Source organism: Primulina eburnea, unplaced genomic scaffold (genome assembly GCF_022965805.1).
Source record: "Primulina eburnea isolate SZY01 unplaced genomic scaffold, ASM2296580v1 ctg636_ERROPOS244172, whole genome shotgun sequence".
Classification (NCBI taxonomy): domain Eukaryota; kingdom Viridiplantae; phylum Streptophyta; class Magnoliopsida; order Lamiales; family Gesneriaceae; genus Primulina; species Primulina eburnea.
The window spans coordinates 112,397-137,894 of NW_027331420.1; the positions used below are offsets into that span (position 1 = coordinate 112,397).

The window sequence follows — 25,498 nt, forward strand, 5'->3', positions numbered from 1 at the left end:
TCAGTTTGATTGATTATTTTGGTTGAAACATATGTTTTGCTCACCCATATACTATAATTGATATATGTGTCTTATTTGTCAATGTTTGTTTTTTGGGTTTAAAAATAATTTGATATTTTTTCTTTTATTCATTCTTGGAGTTCACTAATTAAAAAAATCCAATCATCTCAAAAAATTTCAACAAAGAATTTTTTTTTTAAAAATCTCATAAATACTCAATTATTATAACCATAAAATAACAATACAAGAATAATCATAATTGAGACATCAATATTTATCAAATATTTTTTTTTATCGATTTGTTACTTTTCTCTAATTTCGTAACAATAATAACCGTAACTAAATATTCAATATAATTTTAGAGATATCGAATTTTACCTTAAATCGCATAATTTTAAAACCTACTACAATAAACAAACCAATGGACGATATTTAAGTGTGATTTGTGGGGTGGTTGTATTTTTAATTTTTTAGTATGATGCTAAGAAAACATAAAAAAATAAAATAGAAAATTGTTTTTTTTTTCAAATAAAAAATAGGTAGGGGTCGGAACACAGCTTAAGCTAAAGATGACCATGTTGATAACCATTAACCAAGGAATAAAGTAAATCTATAAAAAAAAATTATATGAAGAGACCCAACGATGCTTTATGTGTAAACTTTTTGTATAATAAGTCAATATCAAAGCACAATACTAACTTTTGATACACATAATATACTAAATTCCTATACTTTTATGATCAACGACCATTTCGATCTTTATTCACAAACCTTGGTAGGACATACAATCGCTACATCCTGATCAGTACCGGTTACAACTACATGTAATGCCTAACATCCTTCAAGGGAGTCGTCCATCAATTAGTTATATGAATATCACCAATTATTATTGAAGTTATCAAATCAAATATATTATAACAATTGAACGACATCCAATAAAAAATATCAAGTTGCCCTTGTCATAGCCAACGAGATTTCGACAAATTAATATTAATATTTTATATTTAACTTTAGGCAAAAACTTGTGTGAGATGGTCTCACGGGTCGAATTTGTGAGACAGATATCTTATTTGGGTTATCAATGAAAAACTACAATTTTTTATGCTTAGAGTATTAATTTTTAGACAAAAACTTGTGTGAGACGGTCTCACGGGTCGTATTTGTGAGACAGATCTCTTATTTGGGTCACCCATGAAAAAGTATTACTTTTTATTCTAAGAGTATTATTTTTTGTTGTGAATATGGGTAGGGTTGACCCGTCTCATAGATTATGATCCGTGAGACGGTCTCACATAAGACCCACTCTAATTTTTATTGTGAATATGGATAGGGTTGACCCGTCTCACAGATTAGTATCCGTGAGACGGTCTCACATGATACCAACTCTTAACTTTATATTAACTAATTATGCAAATATCTTTTATTTTTTTTTTCGCCATAAAAGTTTGTAGAGATTTAGTAATCTATCATTGATTGGGCTATAATGGGCCTCGGAATCTACATTTCATTCCAATTATGATTGGGCTGGATTAGCGAGACAGATTACATTATCATCATTTTAACGAATAGAGTGGATTGGCAAGAACTTGACCTGAGCTCAAATCGGAGCCTTAGTCGCGGGTGGACGGCAGCGGACTCTAGGCTGGTTTCTTGACTATCTATGCGACGTTTGTTGCTTCTGCGATGGCCAATCTTTCGTCCACGCTCCATTTTCGAGTCCCGTTCAAATATCACAGAAACAAATCGTTTCCAGCTACTGTCCCCACAACCAAATTCCAACCCCCCGACTCTGGACGTATCCCAGAGCTAAGTCGCACAGTTATCACTCTATTTAACAGCGATTCGGTCAAAATTCCTGGGAGATATTCAGTTTCAAATGCATTTAAGCGAGGTCGGGAGCATTGCCACGGCGATAGAGATGAAATTATTCACGTTTTGAAGAGATGGGTGGAGTTTACTCGGGGATTTTTTCCCGGTGGAAGTTGGTGGAGATTGCCTGATAACGAGCGCGAAGTTGGTAGCTCATCGATTGCGGAGAAGCCGATGACTGTCTTGAGTGCTCTGAATCAAATGTGGGCGTTGATAAATGATGAGAAAGGGCTCCTGTACACATCATTTGGCGCCCTAACCATTGCAGCGGTTCGTGTGATCAGTTCCATAGAGTTCTTTGCCTCTGTTTTTGTCATTATTTGGCGCGACTGTACATATTTGATCGGGCAATGATCTTGTGTATTTATGTTCTCACAACTTATTAGCTCATTCATTAAAGTTTTTTTAGTATTTGTTTTGCGAACTCGACTCCGTATAAACTATTTCACATAGCTAATGCGATCGTTTACATTTATTTATAGAGTATCTTTCTTGTCTGATTTAGATTTGTATAGGTGTATTATAAAAGTCCCTGATGTCATGTGTTGAACTATCATCTTCTGCAGCTTTCGGAGATTACAATTCCCGGGATAATCACCGACACTGTTTTTTCTGCAGTAAATGGTGAAACCTTGATGTTCTACCGGAAGTCTCAGCTTCTGGTTTTGTTGTGTCTAACGTCAGGGATATGCAGGTCACTTTAGATGATTTTATTTTAATAATTTTCATTGTATTCTTTTAACAAACATGATCAGTGTTCAGCTGTTTTTGGACTGCAGTGGCTTGCGAAGTGGATGTTTTGCTATTGCTACTATGATTTTGGTGCGTCTAACCTAGCTTTTGTTTTAAGTATTTACCTTTTGGTATTGCAACAATTAACATTTAGAGTATCGGAGACTTTCAGCTCGAGGATTCTATGCTTTTGAAATCATAGAATTCCCATCTTTCTTGGATGAGAATACTTGAAACTAACTTTAACTCACATTTTGTTCGGGTGCTATGTATAAAAGACCTGTCTATCAACTGTATGCCCTCTTGAATAACTGTTATTCAATGCACTTCGAAACCATATGTCATCGAAAAGTAAATGCTTATGTGAACTAAGAGAAGCTTTCAATCCATTGATTACATTGACAACTTAGAATGCAACCTTAAGGACCCGCTAACTCATCTAATTTAAGAGGAGGGTTAGAGTATACCCTTTTCTCGATGTTTACTAAGAGCAAAGGTAAAATTGTTAAAAAATCTAGTTTATGGGCTGCATGATTTGTGTTCCATCTCAGAACCAGAATATAAACAATGCAATAATACCAGAGTATTTAGTTGCATGTGCTAATAATTTTAAGCAAGTAGAATTGCCATATTATATTACTATTCTCAATTCCGAAAGTCATTTTTATCTGTTCTCACAAACGTACTTGATTAAATGCCAGAATTGAGGCTCCGTAACAAAAGGACTACTGTCTTTTATGTGTCATATCTAGTTCAAGTAATCATTTAGATGCTCAAAAGGACTACTGTCTTTTATTTTGATAGTAGACTGAAGCATATATTATTGTGGCTTTTTCGTTTCATCAGATGTAGAACTGTGATATTAACTGGGCTGAAGTCCTGCAGGTTAAGCGCATGAGGGAAACTTTATTTAGCTCTCTTCTTCTTCAGGTTTGTAATTTATTTAGATTATGTACAATTGAGTTAGAAACTTGATTCGGCATGTGCTCTTTATTAGTTTCTACATATTGTGTAATTCATCAGAATTTCTTTACATTTGATGTAGGACATGTCCTTTTTTGACTCTGAAACAGTTGGAGATCTGACTAGCAGGATTAGTGCAGATTGTCAACGATTATCCCGTACACTTGGAAATGATATACATTTGATCCTGAGAAATATTCTTCAGGTCAACATTAATCTAGCTCATTCTAAATTACTGATCACTTCTCTAATTTTGATATTCTCTATTGACTTATAATTTTCAGGGTTCAGGTGCTTTTGTCAACTTAATGATTTTGTCGTGGCCCCTAGCATTGTCATCACTGATCATATGCTTTACTTTATCTGCGATTTTTGTTATTTATGGCCAGTAAGTGTTGATATACTTCTTTGCATTCTCAATTTCATAGCTTATGATTCCCTGCTATTTCATTTGTATGATTTTGTAGTTAACAATATCTAAGAACATTTCATGTGACCCTTGACTGCCTAGATGATAAAAAGTCTTGGTAAAAACTTCGGCGTATTTCCGTAAAAACTGGATCTTCTTAGTGGCTTTTCACACAAATTTTCCTCATACAGTGCTTTGCTTTGACAATTTGTAAATGACTGACTGTATTTGTAGTAGTCTAAGATATTTTGAGGTTAAAGTTTGTTATTTGATTTTGATTATCGACAATGGACTGTATTATTCTCCTAATTCTGGCACATATTAAGTTGAACTAGCACCTCGTTTGTTTCCCACTTGTAGCATTTCGGAGAACAGAAAAATTCTCTTTTGTTTTTTGTTGACAGGTACCAGAAAAAAGCAGCAAAGCTTGCTCAAGATTTTACCTCTTCTGCCAACGAAGTACATCAGATAATAACTAATATTTCAATACATCTCTTATCTACATTGTACTTTTTCAAAATTTCTTCTCCCATAAAAATCAGGTTGCACAAGAATCACTGTCTTCTATCAGAATAATCCGGGCGTATGGAACAGAAACAGAAGAGTGCCAAAGGTCTTACATTGTTATTCAAATCATGTGCTTCATTTGTATGGTTTTCCTGAATATTATAATAGCAATGTGCATGCTGTAAGTTGGGCGTAGACTTATTTGCGTAATAAATTTAGCTTTTTAGGTTCGCACAATGGCTTGACCGGCTGGTGTCTGTGGATATGCGAGAAAGTGTTGCTTATGGACTCTGGAACATGAGCTTCATCATCTTGTATAGAATGACCCAGGTTTGACTCTAACTGAGAATGACAACAAAAGTCTGCACATTGGAATAGAAATCTGGTATATATACATAACAATCTGAAACTACATTTTAGGTTTTTGCAGTTATTTTAGGAGGAATGTCTATTTTCTCCCGTCGTGTCTCTGCTGAGCAACTGACAAAGTATGTCTTATATTGCGAGTGGTTGATTTATGCTGCCTGGAGGATACAAGACAACATGTCATCATTGCTTCAGTCAGTTGGTGCCTGTGAAAAAGTTTTACAGTTGATGCATTGTTCCCCTGGTAGTCAATTCTTATCAAAAGGTTGGTTACTTTTTTTTTAACCTTTTTTTTTGTCATGTAAAGTTCTCATGATCGGTGCTTTTTCATGTCTGCGTATTCCTTAGTTTGGCATGCTTTCATAAACTAGGCTGATTATTAAAAGATTCCTTCGGATTGTTCTATTGACCCTCAACTCTTCAATCCTTCAAATTTTAATGATGCACAATCAGTTTCACGATGTCAGATCTTCAGTTCTTCAAATTTTAAGATAACACTATTCCAATATTAGGGAGAGCTATCTATGTACGTTTGTGGGGGACATGTACACTTCAGGTTCCATCTTTTCTATTCAATGAACAGGTTCACGTACCTCTGAGTTGAGACAGCAAGAATGATCGTTTAGTTATAGCAGTTTGGTTGTATCTACATTGAATTCCATTTAACTGATTATTTGTTGCTACTTAATCCCTGATTTTGCTGTTTATTCTTTGGCAGGAGCAAAATTTCAAGAGCTGACAGGATGCATTGAGTTTGCTAATGTGTCTTTTCACTATCCTTCAAGAAACACGGTACCTTCAATATGCAGAGACTTATATAACTCTCCTGCTTTAATATCCTTTTGCAATGCCAAAAGTCTTCTTTGGATCGTTACATCTTAGAGATTGTATATTTCAGAATGTTTCTGAACTGTTTTCTGGTGTTTGTATCTCACTAGTTTTATGCTACATTTACTTTATACTTCAATCTAATTTGTATGGTTTCAGTGTTCTTGATTGTTACCCATATTTAGCAGAACTAATGCGTTACCGGTCTTTGATATGGACAGGTTCCTATTTTGAAAAGTGTGAATATCACTATACAATCTAATGAAGTAGTTGCAATTGTAAGAAAATGACATCTTGCTTAGTTGGTTTTTCTGAGAATTCAAATTCCAATTCAAGCTTTATTTTGGGAAAGGTTGGTGCCAGTGGTAGCGGGAAAAGCACATTGATCAAACTTATGCTTCGTCTCTATGAGCCAATCAGTGGTGAGGTAAGCGGAACGTGACATTTTACCTCTTAATTACCTTGTCCTTCATGCATAGCAGACGACTTGGATGGCACGATCCCTTTTATCAGAGCTGAACATGAGATTTTTACCGCTACCTGTGTTCCCTGATATCCAGATTCACATAAACTGCATTCCTATCAAAGAGATGGACATCAGGTGGCTGAGAGAAAAGATTGGATTTGTTGGGCAGGTTAGACTTGCAAAATATTTGAATCCTTGCTGCACTAAGTTGATAGCTGAAAGTTCTTCATGATCAGGGGCCCCACATTTTCCGTAGTGATGTCAAGTCGAACATAAGCTATGGCTGCTTTAGAAGCATCACAAGAGAAGAGATAGAGTCTGCTGCAAAGAAAGTACATGCACACGATTTCATCTCTGGTCTTCCCAATGGTTATGATACCATAATTGACGATACTTTACTGAGTGGAGGGCAAAAGCAGCGCATCGCAATAGCACGGGCCATCCTCAGAGATCCGGAGATATTGGTACTTGATGAAGCCACCAGTTCTCTCGATGCTGAGAGTGAAAGTTACGTCAAGGTGTAAGATTTTTGCTTCAAATTCTATCTTAAAGGGAACCCATCGTCGTCAAAGTTATAGTATGTTAAAATTGTTGTACATCCATAATTATATGTGCACTCTACAGGAAGTTCTTCATACTTTCAAAAATGATTCGAAAAAGAGGACCATCCTTATAATCTCACACAGGTTAGTTTTTTTCACTATGTCCCTTTACGTTTATAAGCAATTCTGACCCCGCTTCCACAGGTTGTCTACTATCAAAGCAGCTGATAGAATCCTGGTTATGGAAAACGGACAAATTGTTGAGGTAAGACTAAGATGCTTAATCTATTCAATCATTCAATAAATATGAATCCTGAGCCAAACAGAAGATCCTTTATTTAGAAATTGTATGATTTTGAAAATTTATTTTTCTTGGCGGATAAATTTTCATACTCTATTAGGCCATCCACAATAAGAAAAATATTTCCATCGAATATTTGTGGACCCCATAATCTACATCATCAATCAAATATTTCTCTATTCAAATATCTCATATTTCACAATCAAATATCCCACCAATCAAATATTTATGAGTCCCACTATCACTTTAGTTAATATTTTATTTTCATTTAAATATAATCATTTAACCACTTTAATTACTTTCATCTATTATTTAATATTATATTTTTATTGAATAAAATAAATATTAATAAAATTAAAACAATTGGTTGGTCGACCAATTGCAACAATTGGTCGACCAATGTTTTTTGTCGATCAATGTTTCGTCGACCCAATCTTGGTCGATCCCGGAATCCATTTAATTGTCCACTATATGTTTTAACGCGCGAATGCAATGCACGCACGTATCTCAAGACAGCGTGAAACTCACGCTGGCTTGAAGAAATAAAAAAAATTGCAATACTCGATTACAAATTTGTAACCGGGTATTGCTCTGACACACAAATCAATGGCGTGCTGTGGTGAATATTTAGATGGAGAAAATATTTGGATGACGTGGCATGTATTATATCCACCATTGTGGATGTCTTTAATTGTCTTGAATATATAGAATCATGCTTCTTGATTTACAGAATTCGTAAAATAAAATTGTGATGCACTTGTCCTCCAAGGCAGGTTTTCCATAATTGCGGGACAGCCGCCTAGAATTTCAGGATTAAGTGGATAAAGTTTAAACAATATTTTGATGAACTAAATATGATACTTTTTTTAAAAAAAATTCTTTCAGTACAGAATAAAAGATATTATAGGAAACGTTGTATTCGTTTTTTTAAAGTAAGATGCATATCCTCAACTATATGACTCCACAAAACGAATTAAAAAAAATCTTTGAGTCGTCTGACTCAAATCTTTAGAGCTGATGATTTGAACTATTCATTCACGCAGGTTGGCAATCACAGAGAGCTCATGCATAGAAATGGAGAATATGCAAGATTATTCAAATCACATGCAGATTCCCTATCTTTTCTCCATCATCGAGAAAATGGCCTCGCCGACTGAATACGATCGCTGCTCCAGTGGACTTCTGCAAATTAAGGTAGGTCTAGAATTCTCTATACAATCAATCACTCTCAAGTTCATGCACATATAATGATTCCCAGTAGCTTGGAAATAGAAATCAAGTGAAAAGAACTCCATTAATCTATGTATTACAACTTTCCCGTCTCACTATGTTACTTACCATCCTTTCATTAATTTCACACGAATTTATATATTCATGCTACTATTATATAAATGGCAATAAAATATTTCATAACCGCTTAAAATATACGGGCTGAGACTGGTACCACTTACATCATGGAAAAGAAAAGAATTCCCACATATTTAGTGGTTTTAAATTACTGTAGGCGAAAGGGTGAGAATCTTTTTCTCATAGTAACTCGAGCTGGGTGGTGTCGAAATCGCCCGGCTGTGGAACTTGTTGATGTGGAAGCCCTTTAACTTTAACATCATCCTTGGTATCATTCTTGCCATCATTACCCTGTCCACCATTCTTGCTGCTACGCTTGTGCTCTTCAATTACATCACTTCTTGGCTGCCACATTTCTTTTGTCTCCACCTCTTTCTATTTTTTTCTCGTTTTCCACATCCATTCTTTGTTAAGTCACGTTAAATTTGCAATTTTTTTACTTAATCTTGTGACTACGTGTCTTTATTTATAAAATAATCCTAGATTGTTGTCAAAGAACAGTTGCAGCATATTCAGATGTTTTGGTTGATACCACGTGCGTTGTCCCTCCAGAAGTTGCTGTAATCTGTTCACACACATTTTCAATCTTCTTCGTACATACAACGTTTGGAAAGAAAAGGGTGTCTTCAGAACTTTATAACACATGCATATTCTAAAGTATCGACTCAATATATTCGAATCTAAATGCTAACTTTATGATTGAGATCAGACGAGGACGAAGTTTATTTGAAGTTGTATAAAAGTAGTTAAGTTTGAACTTCCAAACGAGCGGCCAGAAATACAGCCCTCGTATTAAATCTACTCTTCTAAGAAGAAGCCATCTCAACCGCAGAAAGTTTGTCGAAATACTTTCCAGTAGATCTACTGGAAAGTATTTCTAAAGCCTTGTTTAGTTTTAGGCTTTTAGCCTCTCTTCTATCATTCCCTGTGTATTTTTATACCATGTCAGTGCCAGTGGTAATGCTTAGGGTAAAAAATTATATATAGAGCTACTTCCCCGGTGGTGATGGACATGAACCCAATTCAATAATGGAGGCTGAAGAGAAAGAATAATTAAATCCCACGCAGACTAGGAAAAGCGGAAGTATACGACAAACGTCGTAGTTATCTCTGTTTGAAATTTCTCTCTCCAGATTGTCCGGCAATGATGTTACCAACAAATGTATTTTTTTTGGATCCTCGCAAAACTTTGGTACCTTACTGGAGTTCTATGGTAAAAGTAGTTTTTTTTTTATACAATTACTGTAATTTCAACATTACCTGATATTTAACAGCTTCCCCAAGAAATTAAAGAATTCATTATGGTACGACTAAAGGCCACTAAACATGCTGATGATATGAAGCTGCAGTCTGTGTATCATAATTATTAACCATGTTTAGTTGATTGATGACAGAATAGGTCCCGTTTTTGGGAAAAAAATATTACAAGTTTTTTCTCATTATTCCACATGGAGGATTTCTTTTGTCCAATTATGATAATCATTCGGGAATTGTTAAAAGTTGGAAAAATGGGCCAGGGCCAGGGCCAGATCTTTCTGCTGTTCTATGTCTGTACATATAATTGTCTTCTCTTCTGGAGTCAGTTCACCTTTGGAGTTTCTCTGTTACTAATTTGGGTATTTTTAAATAATAATAATAAAAAATTAGGTTAATTATATATATCTTCTCTGATGTTTGTCTTCGTATCAACAAAAAAATCCAAATACATATATTTTAAAATATTATATTTAAATATTATATATATCTCTCTCGAAATTTGTAAAAACTAACAAATACATCTGATTATTTTTAACATTACATACACACCCTTAGGTTTGTATGTATTTATTTTACATTTAATACCTTGATAAATACAATTCTGTAAAATGTAAGGTATTTATAATTTTACTTAAATTTGTTTGTATCATCCACTTAAATTTTTTGACAAAAAAAGAGTGTTAAGAAGGAACATCGAAATTTTGTTAAACTTCTTTTTCTGTGAATTTTTAAAATCTAGTTTTGCCTAATATTCCTAAGTTAAACTATATTCCTAATAAAAAAAAAATAGCAATTTACGATGCATAAATACTTAAAAAATGATTACGCATCGCAACGAGTATCTCTCCGATCCGGTTAACTGAGAGTAAGACGCATAGTGAATGCGGTTAAGTCGATGCCATCCAATACAATCAATAATTGTATCTCAATTATTATATTGCATATGTTCTTTTTTAGATTTAAATGAATTTATTTTGTTGAAAATAATAATTTGAAATTTATAAAGATAAAACAATCCATAAATTTTGCAAGTTTTTTTTCCCGGTATATCAGTTGTCCAAATGCCATATTTAATTAGTTTTGTGAATAAATATTGTTCGAGTTTGTAAATAGTACAATTTTATTATTTTTAATCACTCTAATTATTAATCATCTACTTATCTTATCATACGTACCAAACAGAGCCAAGATGTTGATTGATTTAATGCATTTTCTTTCGTTCCATCTTTTTGTTTATATATATATATATATATATATATATATATATATATATATATATATATAATTTTGAATTCGAGATAAATTTGAGGTTATAATTCTGATGAGATGATTTGTTGGACATCATTGCGACATAAATATAATAATAAGTAACATGGTCAAGTACATCATATACCTCGAATTTGAATGAAAAGATTACTATTTTATCCTCTTATTATAAAAGTCAAGTCAAGTAAACATAACATTATTTTATATAATATTAAAACTAATATAAAATAGAACTTATATACAAATAAATACATTTTTAAAAATCTAAGAAATATGAATTAAAAAATTTATCACGCAAAAGGGATATATCAATGAAACTCGTCGAATGAGATAACTCTGTACGTGGTCATACATTGGATTTTGTTTGTCAGATTTTATTTATTTATTTTATGATTAACTTAAAAAAATCAAAGATTTAAATTATTATAATTTACACACCTACCTAGAAAATGCGCCTGCGTTATTCCTCCCAATCATATGTATTTTCATTTTCTCCACTCCCCCAAATACATTTCTTTGAGTCGACCAATTCTCACACGTAACCACCGCATTTTCTTCCTGACCGTCAGCTCTTATGGCAGGAGAATCGGCCAGTTTTTCGACCACCGTCGCCTCCGCCGAGGAGGAGAACACCGATTACGGCTTCGAGCGCGCGGAGATGTACCAGGGCAACCTTGCCGGGACGGTTAACCCATACGAACGTCATTTGTTCCTCTGCTACAAGTCTCACGAGTCGTGGCCTTCTCACATAGAAAATTCTGAATCCGATCCTCTACCAACGCTGCTTGCTTCCGCTCTCAGAGCTAGGAAAAAGGACTTCCAAGTTCAGGTATGTTAAATAATATTGAATACGTCTGAGTTAATATGTTTTCTGATACCAGTTGTTGGAAATTACTCACTAGGTGTGTTAATATGAATATAATCATTTATGCGTCGTTTGATGTTGGATCTCGGATTAGCTTTTCAAGGAATGAGAGTGAAATCGAATGCGGAATCCATTTACACTGGATTCCACAGTTGGATCTCGGTTTTGCTATTCGATGGATGTGTGAAATGAAAACAAAAGGCGTACTTAAGTTAACTGGCTTTCATAGTATCATCCATTTGGACACGATCGATTATTCTTTGTTCCTGATATGTTTGTGGTACGTTTGGATTTTACTGAATGTAACTTGGTTTTGTAGACTCGGTTGACTATATGTGAGGGAGGCGATGATGTGAAGTTATCGGAAGGAGATGTTGTGATTTTTCCTGACATGACCATATACAGGTAACTGTTTCCATGGTTTTCCTCCATTCTGTTATTGAAGTAGGCAGTTGATGCAATGGGCTAGGAACATATTTATACATGCATTTAGTGTTCCATGTGTTTTGATCGCGTATATTTGGATTCTCCAATTTCTATGGTTTAATAAGTAAAGTCGGTGGCTCGAATTACGATTTTCCTTTTGCTTCATGTCATTTATTTGGGAAATTTTTTCTTACTATAATCATTATTTATTCCGTATTAGATCAGGATGATATAACTTATTATTTTTAAAGTTGGCTTGCTCAACTGTCATAATGTTAATTTGTTATGGGCACTGATATAATCTTTTCGTTTATTGAAGGGGCTTGAAAGACTCAGACGTGGATAGCTTTGTCAATGATGTGGTTGTTAATGGCAATCCTTGGGTATCTGGGATCCCGGATGAGTTAACTGGTTCTTATGTGTTTGTCTGTGCTCATAACAACCGAGACCGAAGATGTGGTGTTTGTGGTCCAGTTCTGATTGAGAAGTTCAAAGAGGAGATTGAATTCAGGAATTTGAAGAACCAGGTTTTTGTTACTGCTTGCTCACATGTAGGTGGTCACAAATATGCAGGCAATGTGATAATTTTTAGTGCAGATCCGGAAGGAAAAATTGTTGGTAACTGGTGAGATATATTTCACTCTTTGTTTTTTATTGTCCTTGAGTATTTGCGCGGGACATGTTCTGGATGCATATTTGAAAATCTTGTATCTGTTGCACGTATCTTTACATCATATAAATTTTCTCACATTGTTTTATGAAGGTACGGCTATGTCACCCCTAATGATGTTGCTGAATTGCTTGATCGGCAAATTGTGAAGGGAGAAGTTATTGACCGCATATGGAGGTATCTTTATACCACCTAATTATGTCTGTCTACCAATTCACACGCACAGAGGCTTTTATATTTTCCACTGTTTGTATTGATGCTTGGTCTGTCTAACTATCTGCGTTAACTTTAAATTTGTGTAATGTGTGTCACTTGTGTAGCATGTGGTGAAGTCATTCTTCAGTGGCTACTGAAGCTCTCTAATAAATTTCCTCTTTGTTCAAAGTCATCTTTTAATACGTTGATTGTAAATTTTTGGCCTTTGATACGACATTTTTAATCTTGTTTTGGTAATTAAAACTAGAAAGATACCTTCCTGTTTTTTATGTTGTCAGAAGGCTTTAATTTGGTTCACAACCACTCACTTGTACTGGCAAATGAATTTCCACAAACACAATTTGCTAATGCAGTTGTTTATATCTGTGTTTGCTGACAATCTGTATGATACACACGTATGATTTAAATAATGGTGCTTGATAATTTAAAATCCACGAGATGCGGCTAGAATCGATGATCAGCCTTCTAAACAAAGCATGCGCTTTAAATGTGAATCCCAAACCTTGACGAGCTTTAAAGACTGAACGCGCTTCTTGGGTGCATCTTAAAGTAGAGATAATAAATTAAACTAAAGGTGAAATTCAACATAGTTACTCATTTCGGTTTATAGACGAATGAATATTTGTTTTATTGTCAGTCCATATTTTTCTGGAACATATTTGGTGTTATATGACAAAAATTTCTTCATATATTTAGAATTCAATCATGTTATCCCTTAGGGTGCTTCATTTTAATTAGACTAGTGCGATACTTTGCGCTTAGGCATTAGTAAATGCTGTGCTTCCATTAATTATGACTTTAATCATGGTTAGAACTTAACTGTCATTGAAAAACTGGTAACTGAAGCAGGTCATTATTGATGTCCCCTTTTTGACCAGTTCAACTACACATTGTTTGCTTTCGGTCCATCATACTGATGATGAAACATCTGCTGAATTTTGCTCGTGATTCATCTTATTAAAACCCAAATGAAATCCCAAATAGCCTACAAATTGATAAACGCACTGTTTACTTGCATTTAGATTTCTTAACTAGCTTGGAAACTTTTACTGTTCCTAGACTGCGAAAGAGTATTTTGCTTTGATTCTGATAATTATATAAACCCATGCACAAGTAGTAGAAATTGTGTTGCAATTGCGAAGGGAACTAATAATTGTCTACACTGAATTATGCAATTAACAAATTTACCGCTGTCAAACTGTAGGGGCCAAATGGGCGGTAAGGTTAAAGAAACAGAAAAGGTTGATGAACCGAAGCTAGCTAATGGGACAACTGTGGCGAACAATGTAATCCAGCCTCAAGAGAATGCCATTGAAGAGAAGGCACAAAGATCTGCAAGTTGTTGCCAAGGTGCTAATGGATTCTCTTGCTGTAGAGATGAGAACACTGAACAGAAACAGGATAAGAACAAGGGAGGATTGTCTTGCTGGACAAGTAAATTGGAGCATCGCCCTGTTCTCACAACAGTTGCTATAGCTGGTGCAATAGGTACTATTGCATTGGCTTATGCTTTTTACAAAAGAGCTAGGTGAAGCATCGTTTCAAATCATAATGTACTGTTTACAGCTGGGAGTTTTATATCCTCGATTTTGTGGAGTGATGCCAAGTCAATCAATAAATAATCTTTTGAATAAGCGAGTTAGGTGTTATACACAGCGTGGTCACAGGTTTGTATCAATATAGTACTTCACCCGTTCATAGGTGGTGTTCCCACTACTAGTGTGAAAAACAGTTGAATATGTCGTGCCAATCCGTAAGTGAGTTCGGACATAATAATGTGTTTTAGTGGAAGACATGATTGTTCTCATCTCCGAGCAATTGGTACTTTGTAGTGTTCTATGCGGCTAATGTATCTTCTTTGGATCTACTTAAATATAGATGAATATTATAAATAAACATGATTGACACAATTTTCATAAAATATTTTAAACAACGATGCAAAATAGGAACTGATATTTTAATTTGGATCAATTTTCTCTTTCGAACGAATACATCGAATGGACCAAAGCCAATCAAACTCCCTTTGTTATCGGTTACGTCTCAGAGCCGCCTTCATCTCTTACTAAACTAAATTCTCTTTAAAATATATGTAAACATGTTCTAAATTGTTTTTAAAAATTTGGGAAGAGCGAATTTGGTATGATATATTTACTTTTTTCATATTAGTTAAGACAATTATAGTATTTTGAATCTACGGCAACAATTTTAATAATTTTTATTAATAAATAGTGATGTCGAAAGAATACCTAAAATAAAATAAAGATACAATTTTCCCTGTAAAATTTGAATTGACAGCCCTTACCTCACTGTGGCTTGTCTCCCCTTGGGAAATGAAAAGCCCTCGCCACCACCAAGCTTCTGAACCCGAAAAAGAAACACACCCGGAGAAGATAACCATTTCCATGCCATAGAATTCGAGGTAAAACTCGATTTGTGCTTTAAGTTCGATCAGAAATGCGTGGAATTGCTTGGGAATTTGAAAGAGTTGAACATTTTGCGTTTGGATATCGTATTGCTAGTTTATTGTAACTTTTGTGAGGTTTGAACTGAAATTTCAGCTATAGAAGTCGGTGGAACCTAGGTATAATATAAAGGATCTAGTTTTGGTCATTTGTAAATCTTAGGAAAGATGGGATTTTCTCGTAAGGTAATTTGCCCTACATTTTGATTCCATATACTTTCCGGTTATCTACCTCGAAGAATGTTGGCACTTGATCCCACTGATAAGTTATCCAAGAACCGTTGCATAACCTATGGAGATTTGGTTATAGTATATGAGAGACACGATAGCATGAAGGCCGTAAAGGTTTTGGAAAACGGCGTTTTGCAGAACCGATTTGGTATGTTTAAGCATTCAGATTGGATTGGAAAACACTTTGGATCTAAGGTGCTAAGCAACAAGGGTGGATTTGTGCACTTGTTATCTCCTACTCCAGAGTTATGGACCCTAGTTTTAAGCCATAGAACTCAAATTTTGTACATTGCTGATATTAGTTTCGTGGTGATGTACTTGGAGATTGTTCCGGGTTGTGTGGTGCTTGAGTCGGGAACTGGAAGTGGATCATTAACCACGTCGCTGGCTCGTGCAGTTGCGCCGAATGGACGTGTTTATACATTTGATTTTCATGAACAGAGAGCAGCCTCGGCTAGGTAAGGTGTCAAATCCAAGGTTTTTATGTTATCATAGGTAGATGGATCTTGTCTAGGAGGCAGAGTTAGTGAATTTATATATATTTTTTCATTTGTTGATGAGTGTTAACTGAACCTAGGCATGTAATCATGGTGATAGAGTTTGTTAATAACAAAGGGACCTTGCATATTGAACACACTTGATGGATAACTCTTGAATAGTGGAGTGAAGGTGTGTCTATCTGTATTTTAGCAAAATCTTCATATTCCTCTCTGCAGGGACGATTTTGAAAGTAATGGGTTGAGTAGTCTGGTATGCGTAAGTGTGAGAGATATACAGGGTGAGGGTTTCCCCGATGAATATTCTGGGCAAGCAGACTCCATTTTTCTCGACCTGCCTCAACCATGGTTGGCCATACCTTCAGCTGCAAAAATGCTGAAGCAAGATGGGGTTTTGTGCTCCTTCTCTCCTTGCATTGAACAAGTACAAAGATCCAGTGAGACTCTCAGAGTGGACTTCACTGGTAAGCTTTTTGGGAGTTTGATTCTGATGGAGTATCCAGTGATTATTTTCATGTAATAGGTTATTTGCCATGCTATGTTTATATGTTATATTAGCACCTATGCTTGGTTTTGTTTTTCAGATATAAGAACATTTGAAGTGCTTCTCCACACGTATGAAGTTCGAGAAGCTTCCTTGAGGAGCTGGGAGGATGATGAAGAAGGTTTATCAGCAAGGAATAGTTGCAAGAAGAGGCAGCGCGGAGCGAATGGGGTGGAGAATTCTTCGCCTCGCTCTATCGTGGCAAAACGAAGTGGTGAGACAAGAGGTCATACGGGTTATTTGACATTTGCCAGACTCAAGTGCACGATGTGAAGTTTTCTCATATCCGATTTTTTGGCATTACTTGGGATTCTGCGTATTCTTCTTGCTTTTTTCCAAGTTTAGTTTTGTAGAAGATTATGGAGGGAAATGTGGTCTGTCTGTAAGACGCGCTTAGTAATTGGCATTTGCTTGAGATTTAAGCCATTCACTTTATCTAATGGAGAATTTTTATCTTGAATTGCCGAAAAATTGTTAGCTTCCCACACTAATAGGCAAACTAACATATCCAGCCAGTTTCAAATGTACATTACATGCAGCTAGATTTTTGAACTTCAGTTCTATAATTTCTCAAATTTGAAATGTTGAACAGGGACCAAGTGAAGTGGTTATGGTTTCTTGCCTGGGGCCCTGAATAATGGCTCAGAAATTATACTAACAGGTCACAATCTTGCAAGCTTATTTGACCCGTACAATGGGACCATATTGTTTTGAATCCAAGAGAAAGCTGAAAATCGCACAATAGTGTTGTCTAGGTCCACATATTGGATGGGTGGTAACTTGAATTTCAGATGAGCTCTGCTGTGCTTCCTTTTGTGGTTAATATTATTTTTTCTCTCTTAATCCTTTTTCTTTTTCAAATAAATCTGAAACACAATATCTCCAGAGTTGAAGTCCCTTCGACCATACATTTTAAATATATAGTTGAACACTGTCATCCATCTATTATCTCATATTAAACAGTCGCTCTTTCAATTTTTTTAAATCTGTTTTTTAGTTGAGAGGTTCGAGAAACCTACACAGAAGCTTGAAATCTTGGTGTGCTAGATGAGTTATAAGCGCATCAGCCAAAATTTAGTTGTTTACATGAGTTAACAGAACTACCAAAAGCAAATCTGCTCGTGTCACAATCTTTGATTCTTGATTCGAGTTGTTTCTGCAATACGGTTGATTTCACCTGACCTAAGTTCTTGGTTTTCGATCTAATGAAAATATATAAGAAAAACCACCACCATTAAAGTCGGAAATGAGAAGAATTAGATTACGAAAATGACAACACTGGTCAACCATACTCATTATATAATAAGTAATATTTTTCATGAATGATCCAAATAGCAAATAAAAAATATGTGTCACGAAATTGAATCATTAGACCGTTTAATAAAAAAATTGTGTTTATTTTATGTGTCATTTTTGCATACTTAAGACAACCCTTCATGTCTAGATCATTTGGCCAAAAGGTTTGCACGTTGCGTAATGACAATCAGGGATCATTGATTCCAAACCATACGTGACTTTACATTTTCTTAACAACAAAAACAGACATTTTCTTGGCTTTGGAGACAAGGTGCCAAAACCTTTACAAATTCAGCACCTTTGATTTGTCTAACGCAGAATTCAAGAAATGGGGAGCTATGCTTTGGCTCTCTCCCCTTCTAAACCATCCATCAAATCTTTCAGCCAACCATTTCAAAGATTCAACTGCAGATTCGGAGCAATTTTTCACCCAAGCTTTCTGAAATCGACACACCATTTGTCTCATGCCATTGGTCTCTCTTTCTCTTCAAGTTCACTTCCGAACAATTGTAGTAATGCATGTAAATTGGCTAGCCAAAGGTTGTACGAGTTTAAAGTCAGATCAGCAGCAGAAGGCATGAATGAGGAGACGAGTACCGATGAAAAGTTACAAACATTGCAGCTTGGATGCATGTTTGCAATGTGGTATCTATTAAACATATATTTCAACATCTACAACAAACAGGTCCCTTTTCTTTTCTGTGTTTTTTCTCTGTTTCTGGGTTACTAATTTCTTCTTCTGCTGTTTCTTGCAGTGAAAGGGTTAGTTTTGGCCAAATAAACATAAATGATTTTGGGATTTTGATTGTTAATCTATGTATGAAGTTAGGACTTTTACCCAACTATAATAATGATACTAGATTCTTGAATCATAGGTTTTGAAGGTTTATCCATTCCCTGTGACAGTAACAGCATTTCAGTTTGGTTGCGGAACAGTGCTCATATTTCTGATGTGGGCATTAAAACTCCATCCAACACCAAAACTAAGACGGTCTCAGGTACATATTCTGTAACTTGATTTTAAGTTTTAGTTGCGTCACAGATGGCTGCTGTTTATTCTTTTGTTTTCTAAGCCTTCATGCTTATTATGAACATCATTTGTCTAGCTTGGACCAATATTTCTACTGGCTCTTGGACACACAGCAGGAAATCTTTTGACAAATATAAGTATCGGGACAGTCGCTGTCTCCTTCACACACACGATCAAAGCAATGGAACCTTTCTTCACAGTGCTACTTGCTGCCCTGTTTCTTGGAGAGGTAAACGCACCAATTTATGTCATCCGGACCATCAGATCTCCCTTGTGTGTGGATTGTAATCCGAAACGACGAGGGATACATTTGGCAAGTAACTTTCCGGTAGAAGGGCTTTTATTAATGTGTCAAGAAGAGCAATTGCTTCCTGAAAATCACATTGTCGTGCCTCATAGATGATTCCTTAAGAACCAGCAGTTTATCATCTTATCATTTAAAGTTATTTGACTTTCATTTTGATCACACAGAGTCCCTCTAAATGGGTTATTGCTTCTCTTGTTCCTGTTGTTGGTGGCGTGACTTTAGCATCATTCACTGAGGCCTCTTTCAACAGGTATGAATCTTATAAAAACTATGGATCAGGCTATTATTTTTCAACATACAATTGTAGCCTGATGATGATGATCACATGTTAACAGGATAGGTTTTAACAGCGCAATGGCTTCTAATCTTACGAACCAAACACGGAATGTCTTCAGTAAAAAACTAATGGTTAAAATGGAGGTAAGTTCCATTATATTATCACAACTTTTGCTCCCATATTCTTTGGCGAAGAAGTTTCCGAATCTTCGTTGTTGATTTTGATAGGGAACTCTGGATAACATTAATCTTTTCTCTATTATAACCACCATGTCATTTTTACTTCTGGCATCTGCTGCAATACTCCTGGAAGGTGACAAGTTTAGTCCTTCATACATTCAATATGCTGTAAGTACCACACGCATTTGCACACATATGTGTATCTGAAAAAATCGATGTTTTAAATTGAAATCAATTCTTTCTTTCTTATATTTATTTTATTTTGCTTAATCATCTTTATTTATACAGAAAAGTCAAGGTTTGAATGTTAAAGATTTGTGTATAAGGTTTCTTTTATCAGGCTTCTGCTTCCACACGTACCAACAGGTGAATCTCAAATAAAACTAAATATTGGCCCGTAAATCTTAATTATCTTCTGCATGTTATTGGTGACAAAATTTATTTTGTGGTCAGGTTTCTTACATGATATTAGAAATGGTATCACCGGTTTCTCATGCAGTCGGAAACTGTGTGAAGAGATTAGTGGTGATTGTGTCTTAGGTAATCTTTTTCCGAACGCCCGTTTCGCCGATTAATGCATTGGGGACTGGCCTAGCTCTGGCTGCAGTTTACTTGTATTCAAGAGCAAAGAGAATCAAACCAAAAGATTAATGACTTGCACTATTACATACATTGGTGTAGAAAGGCAAAATGAAGTGATAATTATTAAGATTTGGACTTCTTAGAGGATGAAGGGACTTCGAGCTTGAATTTTGGGGTCAAATTGAAACTCAACATTTGGATGATTCATGGATACTTCCAACAAGATAGGGAAAACAAGAAAAGAAGTTTGGACATTGTTAGGATCGACTGAGAGAATCGGCAGTTTCGGAACTTGCTGTATTTAATAACTATTTTGTTCAAGTTGTATCTCTGGATCGAAAAAAATGTTTTAGATAGTTCTTGAAATTTCGGCTTTTAGAATCAAATAGGAAAACCCAAAATAAACATCCGGCAACCGATCGATTTTTTCAGATCTTTCAAAATATAAAGCCAAGTGTTGTCAACGATAGATCGATCATTTACACCAATCTTCGAAGTTTTCATCCATTTTTGGAACTACGAAACTCGATAATTCCACACAAGTTGCAATTATAAGCTGCCACTTCATGCTAGCGCATCTATATCATTTTCTTATTACAATAATCTGTGCGTCGTTAGTAAATATACATATAAAATAGACTATATAATGCATATAGATTAAGTATTATAATAATAACGTTAAATGTAACGAACACAGATTTAAAAATCAGGTGAGAAAATGGTAGAGAAAACCCACTAGAGATCGTCTCCACAAACATAAAAACTACTATTTTATGCAAAACGACTCTATGACACTCGTGCAATGGATACAGATTTTGCATAAAGCAAATTATGCAATTAATTTAATTCCATACTGGAGGCAAAGCTTTGACACAATAGGAACTATTAGCAAAAAGAATGAAGAAAACAAGTCATTCATTCGATTGGCCAATCAATTAGCCTATAGAACAAGCGTTACAAGAGGGAAACAAAATGAGTTCAGCATTCAGCTGCAGTTACGCACTACAAGTCAGCATAATCAAGGTTTCAGATTAGATTAGAATAACAACACGAAGCACAAATTAGCTCTAAGTATACATCAGCATCTTTAGGGAAGTTCAGGCACCGAGGAAGAACGGATACTGCTTCCGAGCATGCTCAGGTATCAGTTTGGAAAGTTGTTCTGGAGATGCTCCTTTCAACTCTGTCAATAAAGATAACTAGGGTCAAAATATGAAGTGGGTAGAAACGTTAAGAAACAAAGGTGGAAAGGTTTCAAAGAATTAACCTTGGGGTTTGAAGTTGAAGAGAGGAGGTAACGGACGACCATTGGGAAGACGCGTATTGGGTTCATGGAGTTCATTGAAAAAAGGGTGGATACAAGCTTCCAACTTCAAAAACAAGTAATATATACCCAAGGGTTTAAAAAGCATTTCGTGTATCAAAAAGGAAAGATGAGAAAAAGCAAAGAAATGATGCATCGGGAAGTCAGAGATACTTACGGCAGTGCACCTTAAGTTTGGAGAGTATTGAAGAAGTCTTGACACGAGATCAACAGCTTCAGGAGGCATCCGTTTGTGGAAAATCTGAAGGCAACAAAAACTAAATAAAAACTATAGACAGAAGTTACAACAATAAATGGACATATTAGCCTGGAGACAGATTCTAACCTTGTGCCATGGATGAGCTTTGATTTGGGGGAATTTGAACTCAGTGTAATTTGGATTCATGCATTTTATTTCCTCACGGGTCGGAGTTCCAAGTACCTTCATAATAAATAATAAAATCAGCTATCCATCCAATTTATGATCTTCGGAGGATGAAGAGATACAATATCAATTTATTTATACCAAGATTACAGGCACTCTTTTACCTTGATAATTTCAACAAGCTGATCAACTCCACTCTCACCGGGAAAGATGGGCTGCATTATAGAACACTCGGTCAAAATACAGGAGCCTCAGCCAATATCTTCAAAATGGTATATCGTGCCATAGATAACAAAGATCTGAAACTTTATAAGAACCTGTCCAAGAAGTAGTTCAGCAAGAACACAACCCACAGACCAGATATCAATAGCACTAGAGTACTCAGTGGCACCAAATATCAGTTCAGGAGCACGATAGTATCGAGAACATATATAAGAAATATTTGGCTCGCCTTTCACCTGTCATATAAGCCATAAAAAGTTTTAGAGCATGAAATCAGTTTATTGCTGTAGACCAGTATTTGACCAGCCAGTTAGAGCAGCCTATCAAGAAGGAGATTATATAAACGTACCAAAACTTTTGCACTTCCGAAATCACAAAGTTTCAGCTGATGGGTATGGGGATTGACCTGCAGAAAACAGATTTAATAGATCATCACCGCTGCACCACAATGACACACGATTTTTGTTTACAAGAGCATACCAAAAGGTTTTGAGGTTTGATGTCTCTGTGGCAGACCCCTATCCCATGTATATATGACAAAGCTCTAAAAATCTGTGCACCCAAAAAACAGAGTAGAATAAGTCACCTGCGATGCAGCAGCAGAATGATTCACAAGATCCATCATAATAGATTCAATTTACTAACTGCTCGACATGTGGATTTTTCTTTGAAGAATAAACCTCATTAATCCACATATACCTCTCAAAAGAATCTGAGGTGTTGGATGCAGTATTTGCATGATCAGTAGCAACATAAATCAAAGCCAATGCTAATATAAGTTAAATAAAAAATTCCAACATTGGGATCAAATAACAAAATGCGTGAAAAAATGTCCACACATGCCACCAAATTAAAATACCATCGCAAAGTAACCACTTGAGAAGTTTGCCAAATTTTAAAAATCAAAGCCTATCCAAGCTTCCTGACCTGATATGTATAGAGTTTGACATAGATCATAGGCATTCGCTGGTTCGCTTTGTTGTAATGTCTAGCCACTCGGTACAGTGTCTCAGGCACATATTCAAGAACTAAATTGAGGTAAAGATCATCCTTGTCGGTGGTTGAAAAGAAGCAGTGTTTAAGTGAAATAACATTGGGGTGATCCAGAAGGCGCATCGTTTGCAATTCACGATTTTTGTATCTTTTATCCTGCAAAACCTTTTTGATAGCGACGATTTCACCAGTTTCTAAATGCTTTGCCTGCGATGACAAAAGCACATTTACAAAACTTTATTCTGTTTTGCGGATATGACAACTTTAAAAGAGAGATAACGAGTCTTACACAGCATGTATAATTACTTTCTTTTTTCCCCTACCTCAAAAAATTATAGAAATTCAATCCCTTCACCACGCCAGTGACTATTATATATAATATGAATCGTGAAATTGATAAAAATCACCTGAAATACAATCCCAAACGATCCTTGTCCCACAACTCGCTCCGCCATGTAACTTACAGTCTGATCAAACAAAATAGATGTAGTGAACCATTTATTCTAAGATAGCTCGAAACAAGATAATAATGACTGACAGGAAAATTAGATTCATTTTCAAAAGGAAAAAATATAAAAAATGATGAATTATAACTAAGCATTTCAACAATCAGTTTTCTTTTAAAAAAAAAAATCAAAGGAATCCTCATGGATAAGTTCGACGAAAGCTGAAAGATTCAATGAATGGAACAACAAAGCAATAGTTTTTCAATGCCACAACTAGGTTCAACAACAATCTCACATTGAAGAACAGTTAAATTAAAGAAATTTAGAAGTTGAACCAGTGTAATTTTCAGAATCATCTCAGTTTCAATGTGCATGGAACAGCAAAGCAATAGTTTTTCAGTGCCACAACTAGGTTCAACAACAATTTCACATTGAAGAACAGTGAAATTAAAGAAATTTAGAAGTCGAACCAGTGTAATTTTCAGAATCATCTCAGTTTCAATGTGTTACAAATACACTACATGAATGCGTGTTAATAAAAGATAAATTCAGCGGCAATATTCCAAAAAGAAAAGTTGCGACCACACATTGATATAATGTTCTATCTATTTAATTATCTCGAAATTCATGATGGTATATCTAATTATCTCGAAATTTTGGTCCATGCAGAAGCTAATAAATCATGGAAGAAGCCATTGCTCAATATATTCTACCTGCTTGGGCTGGCCATTTTTACCACCGATAGTTGTCACAATTATGTGTCCTGTTTCGGTCCCATTTCCATCCACCACCGTCGCTTCCATTTCCTGCAACCATAATCAAGAAAAAAATACAAAGTTTTATACCATCAGATAAAAACATTTCCACAGAAAATTAGAATTAAAGTTCCCCTCAAAAACCTTTTCCACCTTTTCATCCTTGATTTTCATGTCACTGATTTCCTCCGGAAGTTTATCAACAAGCATCGCATCACCCTTCGGCTTTTCACAAACATCACCACCTGCCTCCATACTCCACAACGTGGTGATGAAAAATCTTAGCTTGAGCTAAACAAGAAATAGCCTTCAGCTTCCAAAACCTTAACGACCTGGAAAAAAAGAGGAAAGAAGAATATATCAAGCAACTCAGAAACAGCAATCACATATCAATACTTCAGCGCTGATCTACTAAAATCACCGAAAAAATAATACACTATGATGAAGAAAACAAACATAAAATCTCCCGAAGCGAATCCAAGAACGAAACACAGCTCAATTTCATGCAGAAAAACCTAAAAATACTAGGGGGAAAAAACGACGCAGCATTGCAAAACTTTTATACAAACAAATGACCCACCTGTATCAACAAAGCAGCCACATTAATCTCGCCAACTCCCAACCTTGAAAGGTGAATCCAACGCACAGCTGATGCTAAGAACAGAAGAAACCCTAGAAAATTTCAGAGAAGAAACTGGGTAAAACGGAGCTTCAAAGTTGGAAAGAGCTTTCTCCCAAATGCTTTGACCGAGGAAGAATGTCTTTTTCTCATTCCAAGTAAATCCATCAGTTTGGTAATAAGAAAAGTATTCTGGCGGAACCCAAATGCTTCTTTCTACCAAATCCGGTTGACGGGGAATTTCCGAGTCCGAAAAGTTGCGCTGGGCCGATACGTGTTGGGTCATGGCTGGAAGATGGGTGAGATCTAATGAATATGGGCCTTTTGTGAGGCCTGTTTAC

At 35.5% G+C, this 25,498-nt stretch overlaps 5 protein-coding genes across 10 annotated transcripts; 4 read left to right on the forward strand and 1 right to left on the reverse strand.

The window, feature by feature from the left end:
- Positions 1-1,524: 1,524 nt before the first annotated feature.
- LOC140821582 (ABC transporter B family member 26, chloroplastic-like) lies at positions 1,525-9,536 on the forward strand. 4 transcript variants are annotated; one of them, XR_012115789.1, is made up of 19 exons: positions 1,525-2,139; positions 2,436-2,563; positions 2,649-2,691; positions 3,487-3,531; positions 3,647-3,769; positions 3,849-3,952; positions 4,378-4,432; positions 4,516-4,586; positions 4,708-4,810; positions 4,901-5,111; positions 5,565-5,638; positions 5,896-5,952; positions 6,027-6,101; positions 6,235-6,309; positions 6,377-6,660; positions 6,765-6,826; positions 6,887-6,947; positions 8,027-8,177; positions 9,318-9,536. XR_012115789.1 is itself a non-coding variant. In XM_073182100.1 (18 exons), exons 1-18 carry the CDS (start codon positions 1,684-1,686, stop codon positions 8,138-8,140), a joined length of 2,139 nt encoding a protein of 712 aa, XP_073038201.1. In that variant the 5' UTR covers positions 1,525-1,683; the 3' UTR covers positions 8,141-8,335. The 4 variants fall into 4 exon arrangements, 3 of the variants coding, with proteins under 3 accessions (XP_073038201.1, XP_073038202.1, XP_073038203.1); XM_073182100.1 differs by lacking the exon at positions 9,318-9,536 and having other exon boundaries at positions 6,377-6,658; positions 8,027-8,335; XM_073182101.1 differs by lacking the exon at positions 9,318-9,536 and having other exon boundaries at positions 1,998-2,139; positions 2,488-2,563; positions 6,377-6,658; positions 8,027-8,335.
- Positions 9,537-11,319: 1,783 nt separating this feature from the next.
- On the forward strand, positions 11,320-14,860 carry LOC140821594 (altered inheritance of mitochondria protein 32-like). Its single transcript, XM_073182121.1, has 5 exons — positions 11,320-11,682; positions 12,038-12,123; positions 12,464-12,769; positions 12,908-12,991; positions 14,235-14,860. The coding sequence occupies exons 1-5, from the start codon at positions 11,428-11,430 to the stop codon at positions 14,560-14,562; spliced, it is 1,059 nt and encodes a 352-aa protein (XP_073038222.1). The 5' UTR covers positions 11,320-11,427; the 3' UTR covers positions 14,563-14,860.
- A 449-nt stretch (positions 14,861-15,309) lies between these two features.
- On the forward strand, positions 15,310-17,044 carry LOC140821613 (uncharacterized). The gene is made up of 3 exons (XM_073182148.1): positions 15,310-16,180; positions 16,439-16,683; positions 16,804-17,044. The coding sequence occupies exons 1-3, from the start codon at positions 15,732-15,734 to the stop codon at positions 17,034-17,036; spliced, it is 927 nt and encodes a 308-aa protein (XP_073038249.1). The 5' UTR covers positions 15,310-15,731; the 3' UTR covers positions 17,037-17,044.
- A 1,105-nt stretch (positions 17,045-18,149) lies between these two features.
- LOC140821588 (phosphoenolpyruvate/phosphate translocator 2, chloroplastic-like) lies at positions 18,150-20,755 on the forward strand. The gene is made up of 8 exons (XM_073182113.1): positions 18,150-18,744; positions 18,935-19,057; positions 19,166-19,318; positions 19,561-19,646; positions 19,732-19,816; positions 19,901-20,020; positions 20,141-20,218; positions 20,306-20,755. The coding sequence occupies exons 1-8, from the start codon at positions 18,388-18,390 to the stop codon at positions 20,390-20,392; spliced, it is 1,089 nt and encodes a 362-aa protein (XP_073038214.1). The 5' UTR covers positions 18,150-18,387; the 3' UTR covers positions 20,393-20,755.
- Positions 20,756-21,332: 577 nt separating this feature from the next.
- LOC140821596 (shaggy-related protein kinase epsilon-like) lies at positions 21,333-25,342 on the reverse strand. 3 transcript variants are annotated; one of them, XM_073182125.1, is made up of 13 exons: positions 25,119-25,342; positions 24,683-24,861; positions 24,497-24,589; positions 23,745-23,804; positions 23,272-23,544; positions 22,825-22,896; positions 22,694-22,750; positions 22,440-22,580; positions 22,287-22,337; positions 22,084-22,179; positions 21,916-21,999; positions 21,702-21,804; positions 21,333-21,617 (listed from the first exon to the last, which is right to left on the reverse strand). In XM_073182125.1, the coding sequence occupies exons 2-13, from the start codon at positions 24,791-24,793 to the stop codon at positions 21,532-21,534; spliced, it is 1,227 nt and encodes a 408-aa protein (XP_073038226.1). In that variant the 5' UTR covers positions 24,794-24,861; positions 25,119-25,342; the 3' UTR covers positions 21,333-21,531. The 3 variants fall into 3 exon arrangements, with proteins under 3 accessions (XP_073038226.1, XP_073038224.1, XP_073038227.1); XM_073182123.1 differs by having other exon boundaries at positions 24,683-24,870; positions 25,119-25,341; XM_073182126.1 differs by having other exon boundaries at positions 24,692-24,870; positions 25,119-25,340.
- Between the last annotated feature and the right edge of the window lie 156 nt (positions 25,343-25,498).